Source organism: Meleagris gallopavo, chromosome 12 (assembly GCF_905368555.1).
Source record: "Meleagris gallopavo chromosome 12, MGAL_WU_HG_1.1, whole genome shotgun sequence".
NCBI classification, from domain to species: domain Eukaryota; kingdom Metazoa; phylum Chordata; class Aves; order Galliformes; family Phasianidae; genus Meleagris; species Meleagris gallopavo.
Genome location: NC_139415.1, coordinates 5,304,385 through 5,318,847, shown reverse-complemented (window position 1 = coordinate 5,318,847; position 14,463 = coordinate 5,304,385). Strand labels below are relative to the sequence as shown.

General features: G+C 34.0%; 1 protein-coding gene across 15 annotated transcripts in view; it reads left to right on the top strand.

Moving 5' to 3' along the window:
• ENTREP2 (endosomal transmembrane epsin interactor 2) overlaps nt 1–14,463 on the top strand; it is a 122,449-nt gene that overhangs the window by 41,232 nt on the left and 66,754 nt on the right. For all 15 annotated transcript variants that reach the window (XM_085234425.1, XM_085234431.1, XM_085234421.1 and 12 more), the window contains exon 2: nt 4,101–4,157. In XM_085234425.1, the coding sequence (XP_085090551.1) occupies nt 4,101–4,157 (57 nt within the window). The remainder of the gene's footprint in view (nt 1–4,100; nt 4,158–14,463) is intronic.

The window sequence follows — 14,463 nt, the reverse complement described above, 5'->3', positions numbered from 1 at the left end:
AAGTGATTGCTGTGGTTTTATCAATTATCCCTAACTTGTTAGAGAAGTGTTTCCGTTGTAGTTTCAGTTGTTACTAGAGCTCATTTACGCGGTTGGGATTGGACTTCCCCTCGCACCACCCTTGCAATGCTTTTAGTAGCACAGTTACTCTCTCTAAATTAAATAGTGATCTCTCTCTCTTGTTTCTCTCTCAAAAAATAGTTTATTTCAACATATTTGAATTGGTGTACATCTGAATTGACATGTTATATGCACATTGTCCTGTGCTTTGGAAGGAAATGCAGAAGCTGTTGTTTCTGCTTATTCAGGCAATTTAGGTAGTAGCTAAAGATAACCACAATTTCCATTATTTGCTATGTCTGGTATCTTAGAAGAAGGCTAAGGAGAAGTTTCCTTCAGTTTTTATGAACAATATGTATGCTTATTTTACTGGTAACTGAATCCATTGTCTGCAGATTTTGTTCAGAGTTTACGAGCTGAGGAACTCTTAAAATTGCAGAACAGGAGCAGATGACTTGGCATATGGTGTATTATCCTCAGCAAGAAACTAGAAATAAGGATAGGTAACTGAGCTTTGAGTTTTCTGTAGCTAATATGCTGTGTGTTGGAAAAGCATTGCAAGATCTCAAGTTGTACTTAGAAAAAAAGAGAGAATTTGTAATTTTACTGTTCTGTAGATTACCCTTGATGGTGTTTCACAGTATTTATTTTGGTTTGAATTGAATTAATGCTTGTATAAATATAATTTTTTGTAGTTGAAAAAAGATGTTTAAAAGGAGGATACCAGAAAAAGGATTATATACAAATAATAATGGTGGAGATGAAGACCTGTAAAACAAATGGTGTAAGGTGTGTCATGAAACTGCATCATCTGATCTGTCCCATATTCAAAGTCAGAGTCTTCTGAAAATGCTGGAAAACAAAATGTCGAGGACTTGTTTTTTCTTTTACTGCTGGTTTAAATCTGTCTTTTGAAATCCCTGTACTAGGATGTAATTTTACCTTCTGTGTTTGTCCTGCCTCTCTATGTGCATGTTAAAATAAATGCATTTTCTCTGTGCATGAGCACAACTTGCATTAATGGTGATGGAGTTCTTATATGCATGTTGACAGGCGTTGCTTAATGCTCGGGCATTTCTAATACTGCTGAAGTCAGGACTGATGTATTTTGTTTATTTTTTGCTCTCTGATTCAACACCATTGTTATAGCTGTAGAAATTCTGCAAAAGCTGCCAAACGTATGCTTTTGAACAAAATTTTAGTAGTTTGATTGTATAATTATTATGATTGGACATTTTTCACTGTAGCTCAGCAGATAGAAGTTAGGCCCAAGACATTAGATAATGTTATGTGCAGGCTCTGAAATCAAACCCATTATCGAAGTTTAATAGGCAAGACCAATTTACTTCTTGTTTAAGACAGGAAAAAAAAACCTGCAAGTCGTACATACAATGTATTGATTTTTGAAAACATTAGAAGACCTATGGATTGCTATGCTGAGCTGTATGTGTTTAGGAAGTGCAGTTTAGATGCTTGTGTAAAAGAACTCCCTCACCTTGTGCTTGGGTTTCATGGCCCTTCATTTGGTGAAACCATGTGAGTTATGTATAATGTTTCCATTGGTGGAAGCATTGGATACCATGAATGATGATTGTAGGGTTTCTTAGATCTGTGAGTTACGTACTATAATAATTCATACTTCTGTATATAAAAGTTCAGTTTACCCAAAATTGGCATTGCATTTATAAGAAGTAAAAAGGAAAAAAAAAGAAAAAAGGTAAAAATGAAGAGAATAAAAAATTTTCATATTGTTACTTTTAAGTCTTAGTTGTGTACAAGACCAAGAAGAAATCATCTTTAGATTCTGATTTGAGTCATTTGATGTATTTTAATAAGTGTTGGTATGTGATGTTCCCAGCATGCTTTTTTCCTAATTATGCAGCTGTGTATCTGGCAGCTTAAAGATGCTTGCCACTACTGAAAACTACATTTCAAAGCAAAATAAAACTGATGGGTAACCACAGTGATAATGGGGATGACAGGATTTGGAAAATCACCTTGCAGTATTGTTCATGTGAACTCTTGTAATGGCAATACTAATGACACAGGTACAGCACAGAGTTTTAGTGTCTACCATCGGTGCATATTGAGAATTACTGATTTACAGTACCTTGACATTTTGCATGGTTAGTGGTAGCATGAGTGCCAGCAGGTTCTCTTTTTATAACAAAACCACAGTTAACTCTTTCATCCTGCAAGGCACTGGTGATGACCAAAATCAGCTGTTCAAGTGAACAGAAAGGATTTGCTCCTTTACTGTTTTAGAGATGCACAGTGCCACGAGTATTTTGAGGGGGAGAGGTGTAACTTGCAGTAGAGAGGTTACATGGCAAATGGGAGAGACGATTTGCTAGCTGTAGGTAGTGTGTACTAAACCACTTAGACTCTTTAACACAACTTGGTGGCTGAGAAATACTTTTTTGAGTATTTTACATATCGACACATACTCTTTTTTGGAAGGCAGTTTTTTTGTTTTTCTAAAGGATTTTCTGTAATAACCTCACAGTTTCAGCTGTTCCACTTATTTAATTAAGAACATACTGCTGTCTAGTCTAAAGTAAAGCTAGATAACCCTGTCATTTTACCTTCTTGAGTGCAGCTTTACATTACGTGATTATCAGCCAGAGACAGTTGCCATACAGCAATCATAGGCAAATGCATCTGTGTGAGCAAATTAAATTAACTTCAGAAATGGAACTGTGCTTTTCTCTGCCTTGGTCAGCATGCAGAAATATGATGCATAACTATAATTCTGTAAGATACGCTGTAGAATACAAACCACATGTCTGTACGTGGAGACCGTTTGTGTGGTCATTAGATATCCATGTCCTGGTTTTTGGCTCACTTTTTGCCGTGCTTTTTCTTCTCACCGTTCCATTTGTACTTGGATTCAGAACTAACATTGTAGTCTTACTATGCATCCTTATCTGAGGTTTTTCCACAGCTGCTAAGTATCAGAAGATGCATCTTCCAACATGTCTTCCTGAATAACATTTTCAACTGCAGTAGCTGTGGATTTCATTAAGTTGTGTGTAATATGTTACAATATGAATGCCCACAGACCAGACATAGTGAGAGCTTAAACTGGGCGTTCCACCACCCACCTTTTTTGTGCACCAACAGATCTCCCTTCCACATTCACACCAAGCATCAGCAGACACTCTTATTTCAAGCCTGGTTTACCAGAGTGTACAACATTGCTTCTAGATAATAAATATAGATGCTTTTTTAATTATTATGTCCTACTGTTAATATACACGAAGGATTGCTAGTAAAGCATGATACAGTGAGAATGGTGACTTTCTGACATTTGAATTTCAGCCAGCTTCAAATACCATGTAATGGGAAGGAGTATTTATTAGCTCTTGGTCTTTCAACCCTTTGAATATCAAAGGTCTATAGAGAGCAGTAATGATAGTACAGCTTACTCTAAGCATTTACAGAAAGATTTCATAATAATTGTATCAACTTAGCTAAGTATAAGAGGTACTGTTAGTCAGACAGGGTAAATGATAGTGCAGAACCATGAAATAAACGTATTCCCTGGATTTTATTTTAATTAAATGTCCTAATGGAAAAAATTCCTGATGCTTTTTTTTTTTTTCCACTCCTGTTGTGTTTTACTCATTCTGTTTACTGTAGCTGTGTTGAGATACTAACAGAATTAATGATTGCCACATCTTGACTCCTTTTCTTGTGTGTTTCTCTGAGCTGATTTTTGTGGATGCAGAGAGATCACATGAAAATTTACTCTAAACATTTTTCCTCTGTTATTGTTGATAACGTCTGGGACTTGGGGAGAACTTGTTTGAAGGCCTATTGTGTTGGATTTGGCAGTTGGATTGAAAAACAGATTAACAGTACTTCTGTTTAATTCTTACTCAGAATAAAATGAAAACATTATCTTTTTAGCAGATTGTTTCCAGCACTCTAGAAACATGTCATGACTGAAATTTACCGTAGTACGTACTATTATAATTATTTTTAACAATGTTGTTGTAAAGCCCATGTCTTTGGTGACTGTGCTCTCTCTGTTGCAGGTGCTGCTGTCAGGATTGATTGGTGTTGTTTCATGGAAGAGGCCCCTTTCACTTGTGGTGAGTGGTGGTGGGACTGCAGTCAGTTTTTGTGTTATACAGGTTTGTGTAAGTTGAACAAAGGATTCTGCATAAGTAACTCCTAAAAGTTTTGTCTTTATATTCACCTGTGCCCATCAAGATTTGGTTTTGATATCTTGCTGCTTTGAAATGTTACAAATGGACTTTAAGTAAGGGCTTCAGTGGCACTACTGTGGACTTTTGGTTGATGATGATTACCAGACTGGTAAACTGGATAGAATTCCTATATAGTACTGCAGTTTGTGTATTTGCTAGCATAATGTAACATGTATGCTTCCAAATTACTGTAAATGAAGAAAAGAAGGTTTTAAAATAGTTTTGTTTTTGGAAATGTTTTCGCACTTACCAAATAATATTTATTAATTATGATATTTATTTCATTCTGTAAAAAGAATGCATAGTTTCAATTATTCTTATGTACCACATTGAGTTTGGATGAAGATGTATCTAAAATGTATGGAATGATACTAATTTTGCTATATGATTTAGGAAATAATTGAGTAAGAACTCAGTATTGTTAGATTTGAAAAACATTTGGTAGTCTTTCCTTATCTAAAGCAGGCAGCAATCTGGGCAAAATAATTAATTGTTTCTATTTGTCAGTTAAATTTCTCCTCAAATATAGATTCCCACTAAGTGGTATGTTCCTTAAGGGGATATGAAGATTAATTTGGGAAAACTATTTTATTTGCTAGGAATGGATAAAACAAGATGCTTTGCATATGTGATTTTAGAATGCAGTACAGTGGTAAAAATCCAGTGTACATCAATGATAGGTAGGTGTGTATGTGTACTGTGGTATGTTGTGTATTTCTAGTATACGTGTGTTACAGAAATTGGAACACTTGGAAGAAATAAAATATGGTAAAGTTTTGTTTAATTTTTGACGAGCAGTGTATGTTCTGATAAAAATTAACTAATATTGTTATTAATAGACCTATAATTGATTGCCACTTGAAGTAATTCACGTGCTTGTAAAGACTTACAGTGAAACACCAATTAAAACGAACTGAATAATTTGATGTAGTTAAATGTTAACTCATAAGTTAATGAATTTAACTCATTAAGAGACATTTATAGTTTGATTTGCTGCTCACTCCTACATTCAGAAAACTAAAATGTAAATATAAAATACTATTTCAACTGGAATACATTAAAATTGTATTTTCTTATTGTATTTGTACATAAGATTTGTCCGTAGATGATTCTTGATCCCAATACTAAGGGTTGATGCTTCTTAAAATGTATTTTAATGTCTTTTACCACATTAATTTTCCTGTGTGTTAAAACATTTTTAACACATTTCTATATATAAGCATTATTGCAGTAGGAATACCATTGCATTTCTCTGATAACCTCAGTGGTTGTAGTATGTGACTGAAGTCTTCCTTTGAACGCTTTAATGCATAATTCGTGCAGAAATAAACTTAGAAGAACTTGCAGTATGCATTTATAAATTGAAAAACTCTCAGTATGATTGGGGTGTAATTTAGGATTACAAAATAGATTTTTCATTCCACGCCAAGAAAAATTACAGGACTTTTATTTTTCACTTTTCTGCTTTGCACACTGATTCATTATTACTTGCCTGCCTTTGACTACAGTGCAGTTTAAGACTGTATTTAAAAGAGAATAAGAATCTTGTAATATTTCAGCAAATGTTGTCCAGTTCCCAGCTGTCCCTTGTCTCTCACACAAGTATGGAGACTTAAAGTTTTAACTTAATTCTAATATCCTGTTACCTATACATTATGCTGCTTTTCATTACATCTTTCTAGATAAATATTTCTTGAAATGGATTGTTGCTGAGCATAAACTTCATTCTTTTCCGTATTACTCTTCTTTTTCAAATATATTTGTTATAATAGCATGATTAGTGTTCCCATCAATCTACCTTAATATCTTAGTATGTATATATATTTATGAAAAAGTGTTTTTTATATTTCTGAATATAATAGTGCCATAAGACACAATTGGAAAAATCTTACAAAGATTGATGTAATAGACATTAAAGTACTTGAATTATATTTTTCTTTTACTCATACTTAGTCTTGGAGATACTCTAGTATTCGTTGTGTGAAATACAGATATCTAGTACTGCTTTTAAGCCACTGTTACAACTGTCTCTCTTTTAGACAGTGATAGAATTTGGCTTGATAATTTAAGTAGAAGATCCATTGAGTTGCAAACATTTTGATGAACATGCATTTTTAAAGAAAGGTAATGATTATGCTGGAGATGAGTGTGAGATCTTAAATGGCTGAAAGAAGTGAATTATTGCTTAGATGCATTGAAAACTGGACTATGGTTTGGATTAATAGATATTCATGAAACATGCTTCCATTTTCAAAAATTTATTAATGTATTTAAAAGATAATAGTGAAATTAGAAGCATTTAATCTCAGTGGTGGTCTGTGTGCGTCTTTACATGTAACTGAACTCTGACTTGCCTAAAATGACATGGCAGAGAATTCTTTTTAACCAATTATCTGTATGGCAAGAAAAGGATATTCTAAATTAGTAGTTGTTCTTTGTCTGTAAAACAATTTTCAACTACATCATATATTCTGTGAGATTCGTGTAGTTCAGTTAGTAATGAAAATTAATTTATACTTCATATGCTGATGCTAACAGAGCTTCAATTAATGTATTAGGACAAAGCAATACTAGATTCAAATCTGTTATTAAAATAGTGAGATGGTGGTGCTAATAAGGATTTACCAGGTAAATATTGCCTTTGACAAAATATGCATGTGTAACATAGCAGTGTTTCACATGTTCTTCTGCATTTTTTTCCCCAAAAATTTGACACTGTATCCAAATCAGTAAGTTAACCTCTTTGACAAGCAGTGTGCCTTAAAAATTGTCTAAGTTTTACCATAACCTATTAATATTATTTTCTTTTGGTAGACTAGTAGGATTTTGTCTGAGCCTACCATTACTCTATAACAGTTGTTAATGCTGTGTTCTCAAATACAGAAAGTATTTTGTACACTACAGTGAGTGTCGATTACCATTAAAAGAGTAAAAAGTCATGATTAATAGGAAATAAACTGTTTCAGATAACAATGTTGAACTTGTGAGTCTGATTAGTTTGAGTTATTTCAATTGCTACGCTTCTATTAGAGGAGTACTTGACGTAGATTCAGATTTTAAAAACTTTTTGGAGATTATTTTCTCCTGGAGCTTAATGGCTGCCAAGTGCTTGCATTATGGCAACCGGAGTCGCCTCTTGCTTTTAAAATAATTCAATTTCTTTGCACCAAATTTCTTAGTATTCAAATCTCTTAAAAGATTTGACCAAACAAAAATTCTTCACATTTCTACCAGTATTTCTTACTCTTCTGTTTCTCAGTTGCTAGGTGCACATTTTGTATGTTGGCTCTGATAAGTGATGGTAGTGGTTTAGATTTTGTCCTCTAGTACAACATTTCCGTTCCCATACCAGATTTCAGTAGGCTGATGCATGAACAAAAGTTCACCTGCAGAACAGTTGAAGAAACAAGACTGAAGTTAGTGTCTTACGCTGCAACTAAGGAAAGTGAATGTGAATATTTTACTTATTTTTTTAGTAGTTTTTCTTATCAGCTAGTATCGTGTATAACAGAGGTATCAGAGAAATGTTTAGATTGGAATTTGGGGGAGTATAAACAATGAATGAAAGATTATTATGGGAAAAAATGGTTATTTATAAAAAGAAAGAATGTAAGTCCAGACTGAGGAGAATTCCTATATATTATACATTATAGCTGAATTAAAAAAATCAGTCATCTAATAAAGTTATTTCTTCTTAAATTCATTCGATATGCAAGTCTGAATTACATTGCAGCATTCTGTATATGCTGAGCTATATTTATGTATCAGGACTCCGAGAGAAGCCATTCAGTTTTTCAGAGTTTGTCATTGATTCTTCTTTAATTGTTTAATTACTGATTGTTTCCTTTAACATCGCTAAATAATTTTTTAGAAATTAAATACTTCTCTTACAGGTCAAGTTTTCACCACTACCTTCTGCTTCTCTTCCCATAGCATTGGGTGTTGTTTTACTTGGAATTAATATTTTAAGATCTAGATTAATTACTACTACTGTAATTTGCTTATGAACATTCATATGTGTTGGCATTTTGTTTTGTTTTTAGCATTTCAGTGTTATATTTCAAAGTTAGTTGCAGAGCTAGCTTTCAAGGCTTGCTTTAGTCTGGCTGAACATATATATATGAATTGCTGAAGTAGTAAATCTTTCTCTGACCTGGTTGACTTGTATTTCAGTAAATTACCCATAAAAACATAGAAATGGATACTTCAGTATTCAAAGTAATATAAAATAATAAAGTCTACTCTTTCGAGCATTGTTAGAATTTTAAAACACCCTAAGAAAGCTTTTCCTGAAGAGCAGACAAAGCCTGCTGGGACTAACGCTTAACTCTTCTGGACAAGCACATCTCAGTTACCCTGAAGCAGCAGTCCCTTCTGCCATGTCAGCAGTTAATGCTAGCACAATACCTTGGCAATAGGGAACTGTCACAGTTCCAGAGTCATTGCTGCTGCTTAAATGAAGGGTATGGTATGGGTGTTACATTTGCCTCTCTTCAGTCCATCAGTAATTCCCCTGTTCTCACACGCTTTCTAAATATATCTGCTAATGGTTCTTCCATCTCATTTGCTCTTTCTTTTAGAAATGTAGGCTGCAGCCCATCTGGTCCTGTACTTTTTGGCAGCTTTTGCACACTTCTAATTTCTTCAATTCTTTCTTGGCATGAGCCTTATTTCCTTCAGTATTTCTTCCTCCTTGGGAAATTAATCTCTGCTTCTGACATCTGCCTCACTTCCTCTGTAAGCACTGGAGAAGCAAATGTATTTTATTTTTAGGGATATATCTCTGTTTTCATTTTTTTTTAGGCGTTTGTAGCCTCCCTTATTGGTCACTTTTTGTTTATATGCTAGAAATGTCACAATATTTACCCTTGCTTCTTAAATAACTTTCTCCTCAGGCTTGAGTAGTTTTTCCACACTGTAGATATTTTAGTCCCTTTCCTGTTCTTAATTTTACCATACATAGCTTCTTACCAAGTGATCACAAGGAGAGAAAGAATTAACTACTTTTAAATCCTTGGAGTCCGTTATACCTTTATAGTTGTATCTTTTAGACACAATTGTGATAAAATGCATTTCTGAAGATAAGTAAGAAGTGTTTGTTTAACTGTATCAGCAGAAGAAAATTTGGGATATTTTGTATGCTTGTAGGTATTGTCATGTTAGAAGGCTGAAATATGACGTGGTCATTTTACAAAATCACACATTAATAAAAAGTATATTTTCTGTCCAGAGGGAGTAAGCAATGAAAATGGTATTTTCACAGCCTAGATGTTGTCCTCCTTTTGTTGTTCTTGCTGCCCTGATAAACTTCTACTTGCATGGAATGGAGGAGCAGAAACTTAGTCATGCTGTGTAGAGAAATGCGTATAGGCCTTCTTCCCCAGCGGCAAAGTAGAAGCATGTTAGCCTTTACTGATACCACATAACTGTTTGTTAATGAGGATAATTACACATGAATAAGTAATCACTATTAATATTTTGGAAAAGACAGATGCAAAATATCTGTGTATTTGAACTTCACAACCTGCTTCTCTCTAATTACGCTGCTGTCAGGAGGGCCTGCTTGCATAGCCTTTTGATGCCTGTCCTTGTCAGCAAGGCAGCATGAGCTTTTATTTCCTCTGGGCATTCTGCTACAGATGTTATGGAAGGTTAATTTACACAGTGCAACATTTTGTTGGGACTTCTATTTGTTCTGAAGGTGAATTGTAGCAGCAGTGTGACAGTTGCAAAAGTAACATACTGTATAAATGGAAGAACCCGTTAATGCAGTCACTCTGGAACCATAAGTTCACTCTCATGTAGATTTACTGAAAAACTACTGCAATATAAATGCATTCTTTTTAATGTATGAATTTCAGATTACTGATCTAGCTGGCTCTTTCATTTACATATAGCATTTTGTTACAAACAAAACTAATGTAGAAAAAGTTATTTTCTAATTGAAGTGTGGTCTTCTATTGTCATGGAAAATGTTTGAGATTTGAGATTACCTATTTTATTAGGTAATTTAAAAAATATAATTAATGCAATTATTTTCTTCATCAGATAATACATTGAAAGGAGATATGTCTGAAGTAGTTGCAAGTTTTATATCTGGCTGATATGGTCAGAATTCTATTAAAAATAATTAATGTTGGAGGTTATTTTGGTCACAGAGGATACATGAAGAGGCAAGCACACATGAAACCTGCAACTTAACTGCAGCTCACTGAGCGGGGCGGGAGGGAAAGGGGGACAAAAGGAGCAGATTATTGTGAGGGTTTGAAATGCGCCAAAAAAGTTTTCTAGATACCAAAATAAATTACTACAAATTTACATGCAAATGTTTGTTGCACTGTGATGATGGTAGGGAGATGATAGAACCAGCAGAGCAACTGTCAAAATTATCTGTTTGGACTAAGTTTTTCATTTTCCAATGAAAACATCTGCTTCAGAAATGTGTAGATGTTAAAATGAAAACAGCAAAAAATGAGTAGATGATGAATTATCTAGCTTTGACAAATTTCTCTTTAATCAGTTTATGAGCTGAGAGCACTAGAACTTTATTACTAAATCAAACCTCCTGGTACACTTTCCAAAAAATATTAAAATCAACTGTGAATCGGTACCTCTGTAATACAGCATCACGGAAATAACAAACACACAGTGTTAACGTGTGGAATGTGACAGCGCTAAACTCACTTGTGTTGCAGTCCTTGAGCCTGATCATGTGTGGAAAAAATTTGTATTGCCATCAAAATATCTACCCATCTAAATTGCCTTTACTGATAGAGAATTTCTTCGGGATATTGAATGGTACACTCTCATTATAAGATATCGGAGGAGATTAGTTTTGATACTATCAGGTATTTCCCTTTATCTGTCCCTGTGTATGCAGAGACAAGGTCACATTTTTAATTCTAGAGTTCTTCAGAAGCTTTAGAAGCAGCTATTGAATCCCTGCCTTTATTGTTATATGCTACTAAAGAACGCCACAGGAGGAAACTGAACTACTTGTTCTGGTTCTTAAGTACATTTTGTTTTTCATGATGCAAATCCTGCTGGAAGTATATATAGTGCCTTGTTCTGTTCATGCACCATGCTTTTGGTGGCAGCTTTCAGATGATTACTTTGAAAATGAGATGTACTGACTCTTGGTCAAAGCCTCAATAGTGGACAGCCATACCTTTTTCTTAGAAATTAATGACAATAGCATTTGTTATAACCTCAAATAACACATTTTTTTTTTATTAGTAGTATATATTAATTGTTTCATACACATAAAAAAGAATGAAAATATTGGCCAGCAACAATTAATAAATTAATTGAACTAAAAGTTTGTGCAGATGGAAACAAGTCAGTAGGGCCTTTTAACATGGTCAATTAAAATTGTGCATTCCAAATTTAATTTTGGAAGTCTTTACCTGAAGTATTTACTTTTGAAAATTTAAATAGCTGAGTGTAGTTTAGTATTTATAACAAGATTTCAGCTTTCTCTGGAGTCAGGCAGCCTCATTAGACCTAGTCAAGAGGAATTGTATCTGTGGGAAACTTAATTCAATTTAGTAATGTCTGGAATGTAATGGTTATATATATTTCAGGATAAAACAATATAATTTGTGTTTCTTCACTTAGAAACATTAAATCTTTAACATGTTATGTTGCAGAGCAGAGAATATTCCTGCCTGTTTAATACAGATCATTACTGGAGACTGATAGAGAATATTGTTGTTGATACCTTTATTTTAATTTGGGCAAAGGACACGGAATGCTCAATTAAACAGATTTGAAATGCCAATGCTTTTTCATTATCAGCCACCTCTTGGCAAATGTTGAGAAATAATTTTGAAAACGATATATTGAATCATGAAATAGAAGAGTCTTATTACAAAGGATGTAACGGGAAGCTAAATTTTGCTTCTTGTGCACTTGGAAACCATTAGACAACAGCGTTAGTATGATTATCTTTCCTGTGCAGTAAGTTTTATAATTAGGTTCACTTTAGAATGATCTGTGGGTTATATATTTAATTACATAAATCGTAATTAAATCAGCCTTTAGTTTTGTCTTCTCGTATAGCTGAATAAATAAGGCCAGAAGGGATCTGTAGGATCATGTAATATGACTGAGCCCAAAGAACTTCAACCATGAGCACCAAAACTACTTCTGGAGTCATGGCATAAAGACCAAAATAATTCAAAAAATGTGATTTTGTGTTGCCTTTGTGATGAATGTTCCACTATGCTCATAGATACAGTATTCCAATAAATCTAATAAATCTTAGGAAAAATCTAGACCTGGCTCTGAATCTGCCTAGTTTTAGCTTCTCACTGTTACTACTTTATTATGTTTCTTTATACTTCGCTCAAGAGGCACTTTAGTTTTGCTCATGGTAGGATCTCATCTTGGTCACAGTTCTGACTCAGATCTGTTTGGGCATTCTTTCATTATGAATTGTGTAGAAAAAAAACCAATATACTTTAAAGCCAGATTTTTTTTTTTTTTAGGATATAAACTCTAATAGTTACCTTTTATAATGGAATGACATAAGACAGGGTAGAAATTATTGAAGGGTTTTAATACGATTCTTCTTGGAATCCAGGTAGCTTTGTGGTGAGTCCTTGCTAGTTTGCTTGCCTCAGTTATTTCCCAAGTGTAAGCGTGTCACTCCATTTCCACTCTTGTGTCCCTGGTGTGGTTCTGTCCATCCTGGCTACTGCTGCCTGCTCTCTCTGTGCTGAGACCCTCCTGCCCATATCTTGGGGTCTTGGGAATCCTGAGCAAGCCTGGAGCTCCTCACCGAGAGGATGCTCATTGTACCCTTCAGGTGCCATGCAGGTAATGCACGTTGCACCATGCTAAACAACAGAAACGTTGCCCATCGCAGTCTTCAGTCTTTGGATTTTGTTTTTAAATACAATTAGTTTATTAAGATAAAATAAATAATTGTAATAAAGTAAAACGAATACAACTTGATTTAATGGGAAGTTATTTGTGTTCTTAGAATTACATGTTGATAGGTTTTTTAATTTCTGCTTACAGAGAGACCATTTGAAGAGAGTACAAATAAAGACTATTATCAGTTAATCAAGGTAACATAATAATGCACTATACTCATTATTAGGATTGTGACTAAGTGAAGACAAAATAGTCTGAAATAAGGTGAGGTATGAATTTACAGTCAGGTAGACTTTGTGTGTAGGTTTTCAAAACTACCAGTCCAGTATTTGCTTTCCAGTAATACATATAAAATGCTAGGGGTTCTTAGAAAAGAAATACAGAACAAGCCATAATATCTTGTTATATGTGTCACAGTTTAAATCCATTGAATACTGAGTGCAATTCCAATTACCTCGTTGAAAAGCTAAGAGAAGGGTGATAGGAATAGTGATAGGTATGATGACTCTTTGTCTTGATTAAGACATCTCCCATTTTACAGATGACTTTGCAGGCCTTGAAAAGCTCATTAAGAAATAGTAGTTTGTAACTTTTCTTGGCACAAGGTAGCACTAACAAGAATGGCAAATTTTAGAAGAAAGGAAGTATTTCTTGAGACACCACATACTTCAATTGTGGAACCCATCATAAGGAAGCTGGTTTAACCATTTTCTTGTCTATGTTTCACTAGTCAATAAAGCCTTCAGAGATCTGTCCTGAATCAGAGTTGTATCATTGTTTATGAAGTTGTATCATGATTAAATAAACTTAAAACATGTAATGCATTTCTTCAATGTCATATATGCTTTTCCATCTCATCTACTGATGTAAATACTTATTAATCATTATACAAAATATAAGAAATGTAACATGCTACTTATAACATATTTATAGCATCACTGAAGAAGAGTGCTCTGAGTATTGAATACTGTTCTAAAGCATAATATAATGTTCAAAGTTTGTTTTCTTGCAGTGTGATTGACAACCATTTTGATGCTGACTTAAGTTGTCTATTAGTGTCAAGTAATTGTTTGGGGAATTACAGCTGTCTTTCATATTAGTTTTTCCTACTTTAATGTTCAAAACAAAGCAAACGGGAAACACAAGGCAGAATTCTGTCAGTGATAAATGTACTTTTAATGGCATGTGCAGTTTGTAAAATAATCGTGTATATTGCTAGTTGCATTTTTAAATTAATGTACATTCTAGGACTTGTCTATTAAGAAAGATGAGAGCATCGCAGACAATTCTACTGCTGTGTGAATGGGAA